Genomic DNA, 21,342 nt, shown 5'->3' with positions numbered 1-21,342 from the left:
ATTCTAGATGAAAGGCATTTCCTCTTGTGGCTTCTTCCAGTGGTTGAGGGCATTGAATGAGAGACATTTGGGAATGGTAAATTTAAGACTGGCAAGATACGCCCGAAGCCATCCATTTTGTAGAGCGTCTCCGTCCCGAAGGGGAACTCGCTCACCATCTCCTACTGGGCGGAATGAAGCCAACCAACCATACCCTGAAGTGGGCAATGGTTGAATCTAACGTGGGCTCAAGAAGCCAGGCAAAAGATCGTGAAGAATCATAGAATGGCAGAGGTTAGGAAGGGCCTTAGGATGTGTTAGCCTTTCATTTTATGGAAAGGAAAAGAGAGGCCCAGAGAGAGATTAATCGTGTTGTTCATAGTTATCTTCTTGATGGTGGAGGAGCCAGGAATAGGAGAATCTTGTGATTGCTCATTCAGGGCTCCTTCCGCCCATTTCCACACAGCCAGGTGTAATGAGTCCTGTGTAGCCACAACAAAGGTCACACATGTTATATTCCATAATTAATTCCTTCGTAGAAAATGGCAAAACATTAAAGAGAAATGAAAATGGCTCATTACGATCAAAAGGACTACCAATCACAACAGGACATCATGTCAACTTGTCAAGAGGAAAAAAGTGAAGCAACATGCGCATGTGCTTCTGGTGCATCAATGAGTAGTCTTCGACTCAGCAATGTTACTTCTAGGAGAAAATAATGAAAGGTGTGTGCAAAGCTTATGCACAAAGTAACTGAATACAGTGTGTTTTATCATAAAAATTTATAAGCAAAGTAAATGTCCAAGAATAGGAGCTACGTCAATATAATCTTTTATAATTTTCTGGAAGAATAACACGTAGGGAACTATTTATAACATTTATTTAAGTGAATAAGTTAAGTTCCAGTGTGTATAATGCAACCCCCATTTCATGAAAATCATACCAAAAAGATTTGAAAAATAAAGTCTAGAGGGGTGATTTCTTAGTGGTAGGAATTAAGTTACTTTTTCTTTTTTGATGTTTTCTACAGCTTTCTTTTGTGTGTGTGTATTTTTGTTTTTCCAGTGTTGTTATTAATTACAATACATATACTCCTTTTGTAATCAGGAAAAAATGGTTTTATAATCATACATCTTGAAAAAGCAAGATCATAAAGGACTATGTTTCTGACATGCAAGAACTCTTCCTTTCTTTGCCCGGGAGCTGAGCGGTGCCATGGGTAGTATTCTTCCTTTTGTTAGAAGGTCACTGTTGGTATCTGATTTGTAGGAAAGAAATAGAGCTGGTAGAAGATAAAATGAGGGCTTCCTCTCATGACCCAGTGATGCCAATCAGTGTTTTAGCCCCTGCTCCCTTGGGCTCGGCAAAAAAAAAAAACAAAAACAAAACCAAAAAAAAAAACCACTCAGTATAGAAGGCGTGGCTCTTTTTTCCTTCCTGCTTCTTCATTCTTCTTTATTTCTGCTATTCCATCTGGGTGGTGAGATGCCAGCCCTCAATGGCAGCAGCAAAGAACCCAAGAGCCACTCCCACTTAGGATTGGCCAGTTGGAGACCCCTTAACATCCATTATCAGGATTGAGGAGCGTTAGCTGATCTGCACACCAGAGTCATTATTGGGGTACTACTGCCCTGGGGGGTTGGGGTAGAAGTAAATCAAATAAGACGAATAACCCCTTCCTGCTTGGAGGTCTTTAGTCAGGTACTTTGAAGTCCTTGGATGTTTATATGCTTCTTTCTCTCTCATCCTATTTCATATCTGACTTGCATCCAGGAAGTCTTGATTATCAGGAAGGCTCGACTGCAAGTCTCAGAGGAACAATAGTTGCTAGTTAGGAGGTGGCTTTTAGGCCTGCTCTTTGGAGACCAATCGAAAAATCACAGCCTCTACCCACTTGGCCTCCACATGATTGCCTTAGCTAGGCTATAGAAGGGGCGCATTTCATTTTATTAAAACTCTTTGAGTAATCTGACCGTAATTGGGTCTGATCGGAGTGGTTATCTGATTTGCTGGATTAAATAATGGGCCTTAATTGAGTCTGTGTTAGTTGTAGAGCCAGTGTTGCTCTTGCCTTTGTCGCCCCCTCCTCCCTCCTTCTATTTCCCTATTAACCTTCATTTCTCTTTCCTTCCAGAGTAAAGAAGTCGGCCAGCAACTCCAAGATGATTTGATGAAGGTCCTGAATGAGCTCTACTCGGTAAATCATATGGGTGCCTGGCTCTTTAACAAGCAGAGGGAAACAGCATTTGGCAGCTTGTGGCCATAGTCACATCAGCAACAGAACTGAGCTGAGGTTGAGGGCAGTGCATGGTCCCCATTGGGGGTGACTCCACCCATTTCTTTCTTCACACTCTTACTTTCAAATCTGAGTGAGCCAAAACAACACTCGCAGAATAAGATCCCTCCTTGGCTGCGCGAACTAACTCTGCCTTCATGGGGGCATCATCGCCAGAGACCAGCCAAGGCCTCTCATCAGTACAACTGACTCCCATTAGCAGCAAACCAGGGACCCCAAACCTAATGGCAAAGAACATAGTGTGCATCGTACCATTAATATGTGTCTGTTGGAAAGGACTTGATGTGCAAGGTTTTGCATCAGTTCTTGCATTGATCTATGGGTTTGAGACAAGAGCGGGTGCTCTAGAGGGAAGCACAGAGGCTTAAATGCCCCCAATCTAAGGGGCCGATTCAGGCAGAGAGAGCTTTGCACCGACTCCCCGGGGTTTTATAAAGCCCAAACCTCAGTGAAGAGGCAGGCTTCAGGTTTGGAGAAGAAAATACAATCTGTTTTGAAATGACTGGCACTTTAGGCACATGATGCCTGTGGCTGATGCGTTTCTTCAGGCACTGGAAGGTGGTGGTGGTGGTGGTTTTCTCCCTAGCCGTGTTTAGTTAAATATAATTAGAACACATATGCACACCAAGGAAATTCCTGTTGCCGTGCAAGGAATATTTTGATTATACAGCTAAAGCCTTTCAGGACCCCCTTCTTCAGCTGGCCTGTGCCCGGCCTTTGCTGTCAGTCTCTGGGGTTGCCCCTCGATCCTGTTGTGAAGGTGAAATTGATTTCCTGTGTTTACTTGCTTATTCACTGCATTTTCTTTTCTCTCTCTTTCTTTCTTTCTTTCTTTCTTTCTTTCTTTCTTTCTTTCTTTCCCTTCCTTCCTTTTTTCTCTTTCTCTTTCTTTTCTTTCTTTCTTTCTTTCTTTCTTTCTTTCTTTCTTTCTTTCTTTCTTTCTTATTCACAGGAAGACAGGCAGTGGTGACATGCATCACAGGCATTTGGGATCAGAGAATTCCATGTTCTTGATCCAAAAGCCTAGGTGTGGCCATTTTGTCATGGCAACTATTGAACAAGTAAATAGGGTAGAGTAGTCATCAGACTGGTCTCCAGTGACGCTCAGTTTATTTGGAATTCTGCTGTGTGACTCTTCTGCTCTGAAGGAGAGCAGATAGATGGTACTCTTTGGTTCAACTCCCAAGTTTTCATTTCTTTCAAGTGCAGTTAAAGCTCTTTATAAAAACAGAAGCGTGTTGATGTGAACCATTTACAGACTAGATGTGTTTTCCTGAACCCTGTTGTCTTTGTAATGCTTTACTTCTGCTCTTTATTTTTAGGGCATCTTCTAGGCACCCTATTACTCCCATATCCTGGCAAAGAATTCACTAAGATAAAAATTTGACACATTCAGTCATTATATGAATCTTTTTATTTTTTTGCAAGTATCTTGGGCCTCTGCTCTTTATTCTTTCTGGGGAGGCGCAGGATGAATAAGTAACAAACCCCAAACTAGTTCAAACCCAGTTTGCTGCTTCTGCAGTGGGACTTGGGGTAGCAGTGAAAGAACAGTGTCTGAGGATCCATTGGCTTTGCTCAAGTCCAAGATCTCCTAATATGCTATGATTTTTAAAAAATAAATAAGGAAGGGGCACCTGGGTGGCTCAGTTGGTTGAGCATCCGACGTCAGCTCAGGCCATGATCTCACGGTTTGTGAGTTCTAGCCCCATGTCGGGCTCTGTGCTGACAGCTCGGAGCCTGGAGCCTGCCTCGGATTCTGTGTCTCCCTCTCTCTCTCCCCCCCCCCCCCGCCCCCCTGCCCCTGTCTTTGTCTATCTCTCAGAAATAAACATTTAAAATAATAATAAATAAATAAATAAATAAATAAATAAATAAATAAATAAATAAGGGAAAGGGCATAATTCATGCAGGAATGAGGAAGAAAACCAGGGAACTTGCCGCTCTGGTTTGAGGGGGCTGAACTGGCAACTTGGACTGTGGTCTTCAGGCAGTCCAGCATTGGCCAGTGCTTTCCTGCTCCATGCAGAGCTTAAAATCTTCCTGCTGGCATGCAAACTGAGAATTGGCTGGGCGTGGAGTCTGTTGCCATGAGATGAATTGGTATACACTCTTTTTATTTTTATTTTATTTTTTATTGAAGCATAGTTGATACACAATGTTATGTTGGTTGCAGGCATACAACATAGTGATTCAACAAATCTACACGTTATGCTGTGCTCACAAGTATGGCTACCATCTGTCACCATACAACACTATTATAATACCATTGATTGTATTCCCTATGCTGTACCTTTTATCCCTGGGTACACACTCTTTTAATTTGTCAATTTGTCCAAGGCCAAAATTAAAGTTTGTTCTTTTCCTCTAGCAGTGAGAAGGGAAGAAAGAGTAGAGAACACTGGAAAGTTCCAGGGAAACCAGAAGGGTCTAGTATAGTGATTTGCAAGCATGGTAATTTTTTTCTCTAAGGGGACATCTGGAAATGTCTGTAGACATTTTTGGTTGTCACAACTGGGGTAGGGGTGTGCTAGAGTTCATGATGCAACTAAAATCCTATAATGCATGGGGTAGCCCCCTGCAACAAAGAATTATCTTGCCTAATATGTCAATAGTACCAAGATTGAAAAACCTTCATCTAGTGACTAGAATCTTCTGAAGTAGGCAACCCAGATTCTACCTGATCTGCCACTAGTTATATGATCCTGGGGGATGTCCCAACCTCTATGACCCAGCTTTCCACATACTTCATATACTGAGATCTCCAGTCATACTTCCAAAAATATTAGGCAGTAGTTAAGGGTCAAATAAGTTTGCAGATTCTATAGGCCATTAGCAAGTTCAGAGAACAGAATTATGAGTTTCTTCCTCTGTGGGGTGAGATAAGTGTAGGACTGGCCCCAGTCAGGCACCATGGCATTAGGGTGACTGACTATCCCAGTTTTCCTAGGAATGAAGGGTTTTCAGGGGCATGAAACTTTGAGTGCTAAACCTAGGGAAGTCCTTGGTAAGCCAGGATGATTGGTCACCCTGCATGGGGCGATGGTTTCATCAAGTAGTTACATGGCACTATTATATGCTGGCTTTGGGAAGCTACTTGTTGAATGTTCTCTATCCTCTCTCTGTCAGAGGAGTTAAGAGGAGAACAAAGGAGATCTTATAAGGAGGTTTCCCCTTATTTGCTTTTTGGGAAGGCAGGAAAGGGCCTCTTGTTTCAATGACCCTGTGGGCAATAGAAGTTATTTGTGGGCATGGAATAAAGGAAACCAGGGATATAAGGAACCCACCATATTCAGTACTCTCCTTAGCTTGCATCTCCCCTATTGCCCAAAATATTTCTTTTTAGGAGACTGATTACCCAAGGGTTTATAATTTAAGTACTTTTTAACCTTGATGATCCAAGGGGCAGGGCCTGAGTGTTCCCAAATAAAGATGCCTTTGGGCAAGAGGCCCAGACTCACACCATAAGTGGCCAGCTGCCCCTCTGTACTTCCTCTTTTCTGCCTGAAGGACCTTTGATTTCCCTGACATGGCATTCTGTGCCAGGGGTTGCTTCCCACAGCTGCCATTCAGAGAGCAACCCTAGTGAGCATTCTCTTCCATGTATTTTTTCCTCCATAATGAGTTGGCTAGTTTATAGGCTGTGGCATAAGTGGTTTTCATTTTCAGACCGGTGATCCAGGAATGCCTTTGAATTTGGGGCACACAGCTTCCCAAAGAACTCTGGAATTCTCTGCCTTGATTGTATCTGGAAAAGCTCAGCAAGTGCCCACAGGAAGGAGGCTATGTGGGGGCACTGAAGCCACATGGATTGGCTAAGTAGGAAGAGTCAAGTAAGCCCTAGAACTGAGAAAGCAAGAAGAGGTGTTGGGACACAGGGGCTGTTGTTACCCCAGACGTTTTATGCTTCTGTGCTCCCCCTGAATATATGACTCCTTGATTTGGTGCTGGAGCTGTCTGCTGGCAGAACCACTGCAGACTGGTATTTAGCACCTGCTCCCTTGAAACCATGTCTGTTACTAGTCCCCCAACTCTGCTTAACTGTTTGTATCCAGCAGTAGGCACTAAGGATACAAAGACAAATAAGAGATATCCCTGAACTCAAGGCATTTAGTTTTAATAGAAGGGAGAAAAGTAAATCAGCAAGTACAATATGAGGTGATAACTTTTACATGTCTTTCCAGAGGAAGGGCACAAAGTCCGGCTCCTTAGAAAGGTATTTGAATTGAATCTTAATTGCCAAGAGCTCTTTATTGTTCTCTAAATGTTCCTTTTTTGCTGCATTCTGTTCTTGTTTCATGATACAATGTCTTTTAATTTTTCATTGCTCTCTCTAGGGATATAATTGGTTATTTTTGAATCTTTTTCCCTTCTGTATACTTTCTGTTCCCTCTAAATTGTTTGTTTTGGTCTTGGCCTTTCATATTAGATGTTTTCCTTAAATGTTTGGTAAGTTTTAGCTGCCTTCGTATTTTAAAGTGAGGCAGTGTTGGGGCACCTGGGTGGCTCAGTTGGTTGAGCGTCTGAGTGTTGATTTTGGCTCAGGTCCTGATCATAGGGTCATGGGATCGAGCCCCACATTGGGCCACACTGAGCACGGAGTCTGCTTGGGATTCTCTCCTCTCTCTCTCTCTCTCTCTCTCTCTCCCCTACTCCCCCATTCGCATGCATTCTCTCTCTCTCTCTCTCTCTAAAATTAAATAAAAATTTAAAGAAAAAGCGAGGCATTGAAAAGCTGGTTGGAACTTCTGGTTAACTAAACTTAACCTTTCCTCCCAACTAATCCAGCTCTCATCCTATTCAGAGGAAGACACTGGTGCCTAGTGGCTAGGAATGTGGACTTTGTGATCTGACTGAGGTGTGTCCTTGGGGAAGCCCTGATAACCAGTATTACTAGGTCTTTTATCTTGGATGGTCAGATTCCCTAGACAAGGCTTTTCTGACCTCCTGCCTATGTCTGAGGTCTGAGTTATGAAGAGGCTGAGGCCATTATAATATTCAGTATAGAATTTTCAGTGATCTTCCTGTTTTAAGTTCAGTACCCCTATCCTCAGCTGAGCCCAGTGTTCCCAATCCATAGATTCCCTATAAAAATAAGCCTCTAGTCTTTCACTGTGGAGGGGGAGGAGTTGAGATCTGATAGTCCAGTAATTCTTGGGCTTCCAGCAGTTTCTCTTGTTTTAGCTTCACCTTCATCCCACTGCCACCAGTTCCCCTTAGAGCTTCTGTGATATAAGTCTGGTTGCTTCTTGGTTCTGCCTACTTTTGGTTTAAGGTTTGGTAGATATTTACTATTTGCCTCCCTGCTTTTTATGTGTTGCTTTCATTCTTTTTGTTTTCCTCAGTTTATATCTAAAATAATAATCATCATCATCATCATCATCATCTTTTCTATGATTTTAGTGTGGCTTGGAGAGAAAGCAGAGTTAAAGGCATGAATTAAGATTTAGTTTTTTTGAAGTAAAGTGAATTCTCTTCTTAGAACTGAGAATTTAGACTTCTGAGTTTTTTCCCTAGTTTGTATTTGCCTCACTATGTATATATTTCTCCAAGTCCTATCTTGACTTCCCTATTTCTCCAATTGTTTTGGCATCACTTATTCAAGCTTTGGCCTCTGGATACCTCAGTTTTGCGTTGAGCTGAAAGATACTAGTTATACTTCTTCCATATTTCCACAAAGGAGAGATTTAGTGTCATTAAGTCATTGGGGCAACCACATTGATTGTAAAACTACTACTGTGTAGATGACACATTTCCCAACTGTGGAGAAGAGAAGAAAACACAAAAGAAGAAGTGATGCTTACTCTTAAGAATTCATAGTTTCTTAGATGAGGTAGTATTTTACTCTTTTAAAGAGAGTTCTTTAGGGGCGCCTGGGTGACTCAGTCAGTTAAACATCCAACTCTTGATTTCAGCTCAGGTAATTACCTCACGGTTCTGAGTTCAAACCCCACATTGGGCTCTATGCTGACAGCACAGAGCCTGCTTGGGATTCTCTCTCCCCTCCTTGTGCTGTCTCTCTCTTTCTCTCTGAAAATAAATAAGCTTTAAAAAAAGAGAGAGTTCTTTAGTGGAAAGGAGCAATATAAATCATTGATTTTTATTATTCATAGTGTTTCCTCTTTATTTATCATGCATCTTCAGGAAATGGAAAACTGCTTTCTTAAAAATCATTCATTTTTGTAACTGTTCATTCAAGCTGTTGAATCCATACTCAGATGAAAAGAAAGAAAATGTGGTCTCCTGAATACCCTTCTTCAGACAGGATAACAGATGCCTCTTCCTCACTTCTTAGTCAGCCTGGAATCTGGAAGACCGTTTGAATTACTTAGAAAGGCTTTTAATGCTACCAGTTAAATATCAGTTCTCCTGTGTAGAGAATATACAGAGTTGATCTTATTATGGGAAGTGATGTCAGGTCCAAAATAAGGTGAAGCTGATTTAAGATACTCTGTATCCAAAATGAGACCTTTAAACTCTAATGTACTTTGATTTTGTCAATGCCCCAATATTCTTTATTCTTTCCACCACCTCTAGCTGATCCTAAAGAATCAGTACATCCATAAGGTCCCTCTAACCCAGGATTTCTCAGCCTTGGCACCATGGACATTTTGGGCCAGACAACTTTGTTGTGGGGGCTGTCCTGTGCCTACGGTGTTTAGCAGCCTCCTGGCTTCTACCCACTGGATGCCAGTAGCAAGCTCCCAAGTGGTGACAATCAAAAATGTCTCCAGATTAGCCCCCAGTTGAGACCACTGCTCTAATATGAAGCCATTAATAAAACCAGCTCCTCTTTGTAAACCTGCCTTGACTGAACTTAACCTTTCCTCCCAACTAATCCAGCTCTGGTCCTGTTCCGAGGAAGACACAGGGGCCTAATGGCTAAGAATGTGGACTTGGTGATCTGACAGACCTGGGTTTGAATCCTGATTCTGCCATTTACTAGCTGTGTGTCCTTGGATGGGATAGTTTGTCTCCTTCAGCCTTGGTTTCCCCATATTTACAAGTGGAAATAATCGCGTCTTTCACAGAGTTGTTGTAAGGGTTAAGTGAGAAAACATGCATAAAGCCTCTGACACACAGCACGTACTAATAAGTAAGTGCTAGAGGTTATTATCAATATAATACCCGTACTCTCCTCTGTTGTTCACTCTGCACCCCCTGCCCCCACACATATGCACCCAGCTACCACACTCTGTTTCTCCCTCTCAAGGAAATCGCACGGCACCAAAATGTCACCACTCTTGAACTTCAGCTTGCTTAGTTGCAATCAGCACTTTTAATTTCTAGATAGGAGCTAGAGGCCCCTGTGTGGGAACAGAGAGCTCCAGCAGGGAAGAGTGGGCACCTTGTGGCTGGAAGTATGTTTGGGAGGAAACACACACAAGTCCTAGGCTTCCTGGCCTCCTCATTAAGAAAAGAGATTGGACTCCCAGACGGTTGCTTCGATGGGGAATTTGAAAACGATATTTCTCTCCTTTTATATATTCCTTCCTGTGGCAGCTCTCGTTTCACCTGATGTGGGTTTTATTCCTTCTAGGCTCTTACCTGAATTATTGTGTGGGTCTATAGTCTTCGTAGGGTTGTTTTCTAGACCACAGGGTGGCTGTAAGGATGAAATGAGAAGACGGGTGTGTAGCACTCAGCACAGAGCCAAACATATGCTAAACGCTCAGTAAATGATAACCGCCATTATTATTGCTTGCTGCTGTTCTGGTTCCCGTGAGAAAGGGCGTTCGATCTTCACGAAGCAGACCAGACTGACCCCTAGAATGCTAGAGCAGGAGAAAGAGCTTTTGGAGCCTGTCTCCTTCCGTATTTTGTATCTGAAATGTCCAAAAAGCAGACTACTCCACAGGCAGTGCTGCCTTCTTCAGGGTTCCTAACCAGCCAGGGAAAGGGCTTTGCTCTAGGGATCTGAGTGGTGGTGGTGTTTCCTGCGTGCTTGGTGTTGTGAGACGGCTAAGCAATACAAATTACTTAGCCAATATAAAGGAGTAATGATTACAAGTGTTAATAAATAGAAGTGAATAATAGATGATGGGAGACGCGAAGTCATTTTAATAATAAGACATATTGGCTCAGTTCAAGTGCTGCTTTCCTGTGCTTTGGAGTGGTCTTTAATATACAATGTTTGCTGAACCGAACACTTAAGAATTTTTCCCTTAAGGGTATGAGGGTATTGTTCATGTGGGACATGAATCTGAATCTGTCAGTCTGTAAAGCAGAACTTGACCCCATTGGCTTGACCTCTGGGGGTGGGGGCGGGGGGTGTCTTGCAGGTCATGAAGACATATCACATGTACAATGCCGACAGCATCAGTGCTCAGAGCAAACTAAAGGAGGCAGAGAAGCAGGAGGAGAAGCAAATTGGAAAATCAGTAAAGCAGGAAGACCGGCAGACCCCACGCTCCCCTGACTCCTCATCCAACGTCCGCATCGAGGAGAAGCATGTCCGGAGGAGCTCGGTGAAGAAGATTGAGAAAATGAAGGAGAAGGTACGTGTGCTTCAGCAGCTTAGGGGCTGGGGACGAGCACTGTGGAAGTCAGGACCGATAGGAGTTTTCTAGTAGGTGCCGTGGAGAACAGAACAAGGTAACTCTGGTTCCTTTAGGGCCTAACAGCCAAAAGTCAGTCCTTGCTGTCTGCCCTGGAAGAAATTCTGGATACTGGAAGAACTTGGGCCCGGGGCAGAGGGCTCCTAGTTCTTCACCTGTAGCAGATTCACAAGAAACCATAGAAACCTTTCCCAAACCTTTCCCAAAGCTGGGAGAGGGACTGCACATCTAGGGTTTGGCTTCACATGTCCCGTATTCAGGGCAGAGGTAGTGACACCTTCTTCTGGACGGTGGCACAAGGATAGAGGATGGTATTTGCAGATAGAACCAAAGTGGGACATGTGTCTAAAGTAGGGAGCCTCATTAACCTTTCCTGGATTGATCTACATTTTGCCCTCGAATCTCATTAAACAGAATTAGAACCCAATTTAAGGCAGACAGCGCGTAGGGAGTAGCAGCACAATTGTGGTTCTCGAATGTACTGTCCTTTCATCTTTTAGAGAACAATCTCCCCTTTTAAAAAAAAAAAAAAAGCAGAATTGAACTTTTGTTCTCTTTTCAGCGCCAAGCCAAGTATACAGAAAATAAGTTGAAGGCCATTAAAGCCCGGAATGAATACTTGCTGGCTCTGGAGGCAACCAATGCATCTGTCTTCAAGTACTATATCCACGACCTGTCTGACCTTATTGATGTAAGTGCTTAAAGCTGGGGGCTCAAGGGCACCTTTTTCCTGGTTTTAGAGAACTGGTCAGGTGTTCGTTCCCCAGTCCTGTTGCCCCGGCATCTTGGAGCATTTGGAGAAGAATTACGAAGATAGTAGCCACAGCCCGTTAGGGGTTTTGCCATGTACCAGGTACCAGGTGAAGCCCTCTTTGTCTTTTTCAGGTCTTACTAGAATCCTGGGAGGAAGGCACTCTTGTCTCCACTTTTACAGTTTAAAATTCCGAGTTTAGAGGACTTCCTCAGAGTCAGCTAATAAGTGACGGGCAAAATTTGTACCTAGGTCTGATTACTCAACTCATGCTCATAACTGCAATGCGCTTCTGTCTCCAGGGAATACTCTCTCACATCAGCTACTTGCACCTAGAAGTGAGTGGAAAGAGCTAAGGAGTTCGAATGCCATGCCTTATATTTAGATGGCACTTAACGTCTCCCACTGCTATTTCACTTGATGGTCATATTGCCCTCTGGATCAGTGTTACCACCTCCAATTTGAAGATAAGGAATCTGGGGCTCAGGAGGGTTCGCTGCCCCCAGTTACACTGCAGATGAGGGTCCTGGTCAGGAAGGCATCCAGATGCCCCTGACATATGGCCCATTCTCTCTGATACGTGATACAAAGATGACGAGAGCAGTAGGTAGCTAGGCGCGTGTGTTTTGCTTGGGGCGGGCACGAGGGATACGCTTTGTGTCTTTGGCCTCATGGGTCAGCCTTGGCCAGTTTCTCCTGCTGCTTTTCCTCACACTTCGTGGTTGAGTCTTGCAGTCTCTCCCACCCGCAGCCTCCCATCTGGCCCAGTTCCCGAGCCAGTCCTGACTGTAGCTGCATAAATACACCCTTCCCTCCAGTCTTTAAAGCGGAGGGCCTGGAGCCGGCTGGCTTAGTGTCAGCTGCCCAGCCTCCTGGCCTTCAGGTACACGGGGCTGGCCTTCTCTCTGAGGCCTGATGTTTGCCTCTAGCTGTTAGCGGGCAGCCACTGGGCTTTACCAGCTTCTGGCCACCCCCTGCACACTCGTTCACCTGACGTGGTTTCTCGGTGCATGAACCTACCACACTTTACCACACCACGTAGGGTCTGGTCTAAGATTCAGGTCATCCCGGCCTTGTCACTGAACTGTTTTGGAACTCTGCCTTGCTCCCCTCTCCCCGACCTCTCTCTGGCAAACAGAACTAGACTAGATCATTGGTACTTAAATCTGGCCTTACATGCTTGGGAAACTTTTCTAAATTAGTTCCTTCAGGGGCTCCTGGGTGGCTCACTCAGGGAAGCATCCGACTCTTGGTTTCAGATCAGATCATGATCTTGCAGTTTTGTGAGTTTGAGCCCCGCATCAGGCTCTGTGCTGACAGCATAGAGCCTCCCTCTGTCTGTGCCCCTCTCCCGCTTGGGCTGCTCTGTCTCTCTCAAAGTAAACAAATAAACTTTAAAAAAAATAAGTAAATAAATAAAATCGTTCCTTCAGCCGGGGATTTTTGATGCAGTAGATTTCAGCCTCTTAATGCCCTGAGTGTCATTGTCTTACCGGGTAAGTGGAGCCCTGATCCCTGCTCAGGCACCGCTTTGTTCTCTTTGCTTGTTGAAGCCAATCTGAACACTGTCCTTCAGCGGAGGTCGGAGCCCTAAACAAGATCCTTTCTTCTCCTGAGAGGAATGGCTCTTCTCTGTTGGGGCAGATGCCTGTTCTCAGCACAAGGAAGAGAATCCTTTCTTATGCTCCATTTCTACTATGTATCTCGCATTTGGTGGAAAAAAAAAATCAGGCTATGCAGTCCATCACACCTCTTCCTCTGATTTGTCCTTTCCTCTTTCTTTGGCCCCCGGGGCACCTTTCCCACCCCTTTCACCAAAATGCTGACCTCAGAGGGAGAGAGGACCCTACTGCTGTGTCAGTCATGAGCTTTGCAGCCCATAGACTCTCTAGCAGATGTAAGTAGGTGTTTTAAAATCAGTCGAAGTAGCAAGCTCTTTTGCACCTTTTTCTCATTTAACAAGAAGAAGAAGAAGAAAGGTATGTTAAGAGCCTGTCTTCCTGGGATGTGGTATGGGGTCTCATGAAAAAGAACCCCACCAGCATCCTCAGTGCTCAGCCAAGGTGCGGGTGTAGGCTACTGTGGCATTCTGTGCCACTCAGTAAAGCGCTCTGGTTTTGTTTTGTTTGTTGTTTGTTTTGCTTTTGTTTTTTGCCTAAGGTGAGGACAGATGTATTACTCTTTTTTTTTTTTTTTTTTGTAAAGCTGATAACATTCTGCTCAGTAAATATTTCTTTGGAATGAGGCTATGTGCTTAGCATCAAAAATAATTTTTGCCCTAGAGGTATTCATAGACATACGAAGAAATAATTTCCATGTAACTGGCTTATTGCAACACTAAGCACAGGGGGCTTACCTAGGACAGTGGTTTTCAAACTGTAGGCCATGAGCCATTAGGGGAAGTCATGAAATCACTTTTATGGGTTGAACTAGCCATAGAATAGAATAGAATAGAATAGAATAGAATAGAATAGAATAGAATAGAATAGAATAGAATAGAATAGAAAATATCTTGGTACATCATACTAGTAAGGTTAAGTTTTATTTTGTGAAGCTGTTATGTTAGGGGTGTGTGTGTGTGTGTGTGTGTGTGTGTGTGTGTGTCAGGATAAGATGTATTTCTTAGTGTGAGTTGAAAGTTAAAAAACGTTTGAGTCACTGCACTAAGAGCAGAGGAAAGTGTCTTAGTCTCCTCTATAAGTTCCCTGAGGGCAGGAAACAAGTCTCTTTGCCTTAATATATAAACCGGGGCACCTGGCTGGTTCAGTTGGAAGAGCATGCAGCTCTTGATCTTGGGGTTGTGAGTTGAAGCCCCGCATTGGGTGTAGAGATTACTTAAATAAGTAAATAAAAACTTTAAAGAAAATACCTTACCGTATAAACATATACAAGGTGTGCTTAATATATAGCTGAACACATTGTATATTCATTGAAGGAAGAAAGAAATAGAGGAGGAAGAAGGTAATTTCCTGAGGCACGATTTTTTTTTCCTTTTTGTGCCTTTTAATACTGTTTGAAGATATAGGTTACATTCAGTGCCTGAACTTAAGTGTTACAGTTTCAAGAGTTCTGATAAATTCAAACATCCCGTAACCTACATCTCTATGAAGATATAGAATATTTCCATCACCTCAAAAGTTCCTCTTTTCTCTTCCCAGTTAGTCCTTCACCCCAGAGCAGCCACTGTTTTGAGTTCTTTCACCATAAATTAGTTTTGCCTTCTGTAACACTTCACAAAGATGGGATTTTACAGTATATACTTTTTGTATCTGGCCTTTTTTGCCCAGCATGGTGTTTCTGAGTGTCATCCCTACTATTACATATTATTAGTAGTTCTTTCTTTCTTTCTTTCTTTCTTTCTTTCTTTCTTTCTTTCTTTCTTATAGCATGTGTGAGCTGGGGCTAGGGGCAGAGAGAGAGGGAGAGAATCTTAGGCAGGCTCCACACTCAGTGCAGAGCCTGACGCGGGGCTTGATCTCACGACCCTGGGATCATGACCTGAGCCGAAATCAAGAGTGGGACATCAACTGACTGAGCCACCCAGGCGCCCCTCGGTAGTTTTCTAGACGATCCATGCAATAAAAACGGTCCAAAGGATGATTTGGCAGTAAACCAACAGTTAGGGCGTGAGTGAGTAGGGAGCCTGGATATCTTAATGTTCTGACCTTCACAGTTTCTAGAGCTTGCGTTAAGACATGGGAGGACTCGCGAGCCAGTCTATTGCCATCTGTGTTATGTGCACCATGCTGCCTCCTTCCTAGTGGTGTGCAAGTGCAATGTGTGCTGAAAGCATCGAGGACAAGTGAAAAGAAGTTATTTTTGTCGATGCCAGTGCATTGACACAAGGGCTAGCCTTTGACTTCGTTTTATAATATAGTAAGATTTCAACTGAGACTGTAGAAGTCCGCACGAGGCATCTGAAACACACCAGGAAAACCTTGACTTCAAGCCAAAAAGACATTCTGAGCTGACCTACAGTCTAAGAACTGTAGGCTCACTGGGAATGTGGCTTTCCTCCCCCGTACTCCTGTGGCTTTCCCAACCCAGGAGCAGACGGATGAATGAAGAACAGGGCATTGTCCTCATGCGTAAGCCGGAGGGTTGTGAGTGCTAAGTACGCGGGTAGAGAATCTGTGACACCGTGTGCACCCAAGTTGGACACGAGAGAACTCAGCTTTCTTAGTAGGAAATCTTATAAACGACATTTATTTTTCTCTTCTGTGTGACCTTGGAGAGGCTGTTATGAAACACCCATGTTTCTTTTCTAGGCCTTCTCTAGAGCCTCTGGGTGAGGACATGAACTAGAAAAGGGTTAATGAGCTGTCAACTCAAGTCATCACACATCTGGATAGGCTATCATTAAATTCTTATAAAAATTTGATTTCCCCTGAGAGAGTTTTCATCAAACATTTATATAACCCAGCAATGGCCAGGGGAGCTCGGCATGGCCACAGAACTCATCAGAAGCCACCGAAAGCATACTTTGTCCCCATTGTGAGAAAACTAATGTGCTGCCTCTACTCACTATTCTATTCTCCCAGGAACAGAGATGAAATATTCAAATCTCGTTTACCTAACCTTGCCAGAAATTGCTTCTTTGCTAAAGCCTCAGTTTCTGGCTGTCACCCTTGTGGAGATTTGTGGATAGCCAAGGCTCTGGAAGACCTATTCCAAATCTCCCTGGCTTGGCTGGAGGCAAAGAGGAGCCAGAGGGCACACTGTGAGTCAGACCCCCACTCTCTGGCACAGAGAAGCTATAGAACAGTTACATAAATGAGGCGCAGGCAGCCTTGCATAGGCCATACAGAGTGAGCAAAACAATGGGCTTCAGTGGCCACATCTACCCACTTGACGTAGGGTGTTCAGCCTAAATGGATTATTTCCCGAAAGGCTAGAATCTGTACTCCTGGCATCAGTCAGTCACCTGCTGTTTATCAAATGCCAACCGTGAACAAGGTTTCGTGGTAAGGGATACAAAGAAGGAATGACACTGGTCAGGCCCTCTTTGAGGCTTGCCTTCTGGTTGGGGTGATATGAGATGGCAAGTCACAGAGTGAGGGAGTGTGTTCTGTGTCACGTGAGGGCTGCAGATGAGTGTGGTTCTGAGTGGGGGCCAAGGTCCATATATGCCAGGGTTGCAGGGCTGGCTGGCTTCCCAGAGGCTGGGAATTTCATTTGGATCTTGAAGACTGGGTCCATTTCCAACAAGTGAGAAGAATGGGAAATATGTCAAGGGAAGAAAATGCTGGGGAAAGGGCAGAGGTCAGGGGTTTGGGAATCTTGGTGACTGATGTTTAAGTGGCTGCGTGGTGCCAGATGCATGTAAATGCAGTGCCTGTTATCAGCCTCACAACAACCTACAAGGCCGGTGTTGTCCCCATTGGAGGCTGAGAGAGGCTACATTGCTTGCTGGCCATCACGTAGCTGATTTGAGGCCTGCTGTTTTCCAGTCCTCTTCCCTAAGCGGGAGTATGTCATTGGTTAGAGCAGAAGAAAGAAAAGCAAGAAAATAGAGGGAGGTGATGTTGATGGTCAGACTGAAGACAGATTGCCATTTGTGCTGGCCATTGGCCTTGCTTAACTTCGCTGAGCGTCACCTGTCTAGCCTGGGAAATTAAGATAATACCAACCTCGTCGGGGTTATTAGGATTAAGATGTAGAATGCACATAAAGCGCTTAGGACACATCTGGTATACAGTAAGCATACTTAGTAAAAGAGAGGCATTTTTAAATTTCCAAATTAAGGAAGGTGGACTCCACTTTAGAAAAAAATAAAAGCTTGTGTAGCTTTTATTCTTCAGCAGGGCAGTGGCATAACAAAAGCCAAGTTCGAAGACAGTGAAGCAGACAGCACTGGTATAAGATAAGGGTATGAATCAAGGCAAAGGTAGAGAAAATGGAGAGGAAAGTGGGGTGACCAAAAATATGTAAAGGCTATGAGGGGTGCCCTGCCTCCCCCTAATTCTCTTCTGTATACAAAGCTCCCCACTGGTTAGGGGCGCCTGGGTGGCTCAGTCGGTTAAGCGTCCAACTTCGGCTCAGGTCATGATCTCGTGGTCTGTGGGTTCGAGCCCCGTGTCGGGCTCTGTGCTAACGGCTCAGAGCCTGGAGCCTGCTTCCGATTCTGTGTCTCCCTCTCTCTCTGCCCCTCCCCGCTCATGCTCTGTCTTTCTCTCTCTCTCTGTCAAAAATAAATAAACATTAAGAAAAAATTTTTTTTAAATAACAACAAAGCTCCCCACTGGCTCAGCCCTGGGGGCAGTGTTACTTCTGCTCATAGATTTACAGGCATCCAGTTCATCATCGGCATCTGCACAGAGCTAGTCAGGAAGGTTTACAAGTTCAAGGGCAGCCTGGGTAGACCAGCAGCCTCTTTCAGAGGAGGAAGGGCCCCTGCACGTGAAGTCTGCCAATCAGCTGCCTTTGTCTTGCTTCCATTTGCTTTTCCCTCCCAACTGAGTTTCCATCCTCCGCCTTTAGTTAAGCTGTCACTGTTGTTCTTCCGCTGCAGCCAGGCACCTGCCAGAGCCTGTTGGCACTGACCCAGAGCCTAGCCCAACAGGCGCTCTATTGCTAAGCTCCTCGTCAGATACGAGGAGGAGGAGGGCCGTCACATGCTTTTTATTCCCCAACCGTGGCTGCTCCCAATGTGAACGTGATGAGGGGAAAAGCTAGGTGAAGTTCATTTGATGCCTGCCCGTGGAATGAAACAGCAGTCAGGCAGATGGTCTTACTCTATCCCTGGATTCTTCTCTCATGTTTCTTCTCAGGTTCTGGATCTCAGAGCTGCTTAAGCAATCGAGGGGATAATGGATGGCCAAGGAATTTGGATCTCTGGGTCCTTTGGGAGGGATGGGGAATATTGTCATAGAGTTACAGAATGCCATTGCTGAAGAGGGCCTTAGGGATTATAATCAGTCCAGGTATTTTCAGACTTTGTCTCTAGCAGAATTCTTTCTTCAAACTAGACCTCATCCCAGTATATTAGGTAGATAAAAGAGCAAAGCTGGTTTGGCTGAACCAGAGATGGGAGGCTCCCAGTTGTACTATTTGCTGCCCTGTTATCCCCTTCTCAGGGGCAGCCTGAGCAGTGGCATAGAACCTTACAGCTGTGGTGTGCAGCTTAAAAACCACTGGCCTGGCCAGATCTATTCCTTTTACAGCCAAGGAAACATGTTCAGGGTTGGGGAGTGGCTTTGCCAAGGTTGCTTGACTTCCTGTCCAGTGTTGCTTTTTTTTTTTTTTTTTTTAATATTGCCTCTCTCATACCATTTTTTCCTCCCATTTTTACCCTAGAAAATTAGAATCCTTCACATGATCTGAATTTTCCCAGTAAGACTTATGCTTAGAAATTATTGGTCTTGGAACTCCTGGGTGGCTTAGTCGATTAAGCATCTGCGTCTTGATTTCGGCTCAGGTCATGATCTCACGGTTCACGGGTTTGAGCCCCATGTCTGGCTCTGTGCTACAGTAGGAAGCCTCCTTGGGATTCTCTCTTTCAGTCTCTGTGTGCTCCTCCCCAACTCGTGCTCTCTCTCTCTCTCTCAAAATAAACTTAGAAAAGAAAAAAAGAAATTTTTGGTCTTATAAAATTATTACTGTTGGGCAGGAGCTTTAGTGCAGAAATCCGAGGCTGCAGTTGAGGCCCGTCTTAGAATGGGCGTTGGTGGGGGTGATAACCGACAGAGTCTGCCCCCCATTCTTTTATTTGCCCCCGAGAGTTCAGAGTTTCCGTAAATGACCTGCTCTTGCAACACTTGGGATTTGTGAACCTTGAATGCCGAAATGGCCTGGCTTGGTTCATGTGTAGTGACTTGACCACAGTGACCCTCAGGGAGAGGCAGGCAATATTTTTGTTGTTGAGTTTTGTTATAATGGTATCCCCAGAGAAATCCTAAAATGGAAGAGGATTCCCTTTAACTCTCAGCTCTTCTCATGTTTACTGAGTAGCCAGCCGTGCGCAGCACATAATTAAATAATCTCATCCTATCCTATCCTTCTGACCACCCTGCAGTCCTCTGAGGCGTGTTTACCATTGGACTGGCAGCTAAAACCATAAATCTCACCCAGATCTTGGAAGCCAGAATGCCAGTCTCATCGATAGGGTCATATTTGCCATGGGGGCCACCATCCCCTTCTCCCAAGCCTCGGGACTGTCCACGGTTTGCTCATGTGCCTTCTCCGTCCCACAGCAGTGTTGTGATTTAGGCTACCACGCTAGCCTGAACCGGGCGCTACGCACCTTCCTCTCTGCTGAGCTGAATCTGGAGCAGTCCAAGCACGAGGGTCTGGATGCCATCGAGAATGCCGTAGAAAACCTGGATGCCACCAGTGACAAGCAGCGCCTCATGGAGATGTACAACAATGTCTTCTGCCCACCTATGAAGTTTGAGTTCCAGCCCCACATGGGGGACATGGTGAGGCCTTCATCCCATCACCACACTCCCTTGTGTCCAGATTCACTAGACTAAGGCCACGTTATTCTGGGGCTGGCTTCCTGTCAGGTGGGTGAGGAGCATTCCACTCATTCGGCAAAGAGCTACCGAGCGCCTGCCGGGCTTGACCATAGACGCTGGCGAGTGGAGAGAGTGGTGAGTGGAGAGAGAGTTCAAAATGTGCATAGGGAGGGGCACCCAAAGGGTCCAGCAGGATCCGTGGAGGTGAAAACCAGCAGGTGTGTTCTAAAAACTGACAGTTGAGTATAGTGAGAGGGAAATCGTTGGCGGAAGCTTCCAAATGATGAGTCTGGGAGAAGAGCTGAGATGGTGCCAGATACTAAAGGCTTTTGATGGGGAGGAAGGGCTAAGCAGGGCAATAATGATGTGATCTTTTGTCACTTGGCAGAGATCCGAAGGATCTTACTCTCTTGGCTTTAGAAGATTGCAATAAAAGGTGTAGTTTTGCTTGGGTATTGAACAAAAAAGAATGAGTACCTACAGACAAGACAGTAGCTAAGATGTCATCCCAGAGGCCTGATGCTGTCTGCCCAGGCAGAAGAACAGAAACATGGGGGCCCTGCTTTGAACTTTTCACCTCCAAGACTAAAACAAGAAGGGCCTCAATAAAGTGAGAAGAACGAGAAGCTCTTTGGTTTTCACCAAAACTCTGAATCTTTTGGTTCCACTTGGGGTGGTTGTGCATGCAAATGAGAGTGAACCCCATTCCTGCGGTGGAAACTACCCCTTAAACTCTGGGCTAAAGCAGAAGGAGGATGTATAGGCTTACGTGATAGAAACAAATGGATCTTCAGGCATGTTTGGATTTAGGATTGGGAATTTATCAAGACTCAGGGGCTTTTTTCTCTCTGCTTCCCATTTTATACAGATTCTATTCTCAGGTAGACTCTTCTCCCATGAGGGCAAGGTGTCTGTATTTCCAGCCTGCTCCAAGATCCAAATAGATCCAAATCCAGTGGAAAGACTATCTGCTTCCCTTCTAGAAGCCCCCACAAAGTTCCCCATCATTTTGATTGGCTGATGTATTTATCCCTGAGCCAATTATTTTGACTGGGTATCTTCAGGTGACTGACTGGCTTATGCCTACATCACACGCTCCATTCCTGAGTTGGGAAGAGCCCCATCCAAAGTACCTGACCTGAGTTGTGGGGTGGGATATTCCTCCAGAGGAGAGTCAGGCCAAAGTTACCAGAAGAAGGAGGAATGGATCCTAAATGACTAAAAAACAACAATGTCAACAAGGGAATATGGTGTTTCCTTCAGGATTAGTATCCAGATGCTTTTTAGAAAACCCTGCTCCAG

General features: G+C 44.7%; 1 protein-coding gene across 6 annotated transcripts in view; it reads left to right on the top strand.

Annotated features, from left to right (window-relative positions):
• SRGAP2 (SLIT-ROBO Rho GTPase activating protein 2) overlaps positions 1 to 21,342 on the top strand; it is a 232,481-nt gene that overhangs the window by 152,010 nt on the left and 59,129 nt on the right. For 3 of the 6 annotated variants that reach the window (XM_047076590.1, XM_047076588.1, XM_047076593.1), the window contains exons 5-8: positions 2,114 to 2,176; positions 10,558 to 10,773; positions 11,396 to 11,524; positions 19,777 to 20,001. In XM_047076590.1, coding sequence (XP_046932546.1) covers positions 2,114 to 2,176; positions 10,558 to 10,773; positions 11,396 to 11,524; positions 19,777 to 20,001 — 633 coding nt within the window. Of the gene's footprint in view, positions 1 to 685; positions 705 to 2,113; positions 2,177 to 10,557; positions 10,774 to 11,395; positions 11,525 to 19,776; positions 20,002 to 21,342 lie in introns of those variants that run through there. The other 3 variants (XM_047076591.1, XM_047076589.1, XM_047076592.1) reach the window with 2 other exon arrangements.

The sequence above is a fragment of the Lynx rufus genome, unplaced genomic scaffold (assembly GCF_022079265.1).
Source record: "Lynx rufus isolate CCGP_SWC_20201006 ecotype Redwood Valley unplaced genomic scaffold, mLynRuf1.p SCAF_15, whole genome shotgun sequence".
Taxonomy (NCBI): Eukaryota; Metazoa; Chordata; class Mammalia; order Carnivora; family Felidae; genus Lynx; species Lynx rufus.
Note: the sequence above shows the minus strand (reverse complement) of the source record. Positions and strands in the feature narration are given on the sequence as shown.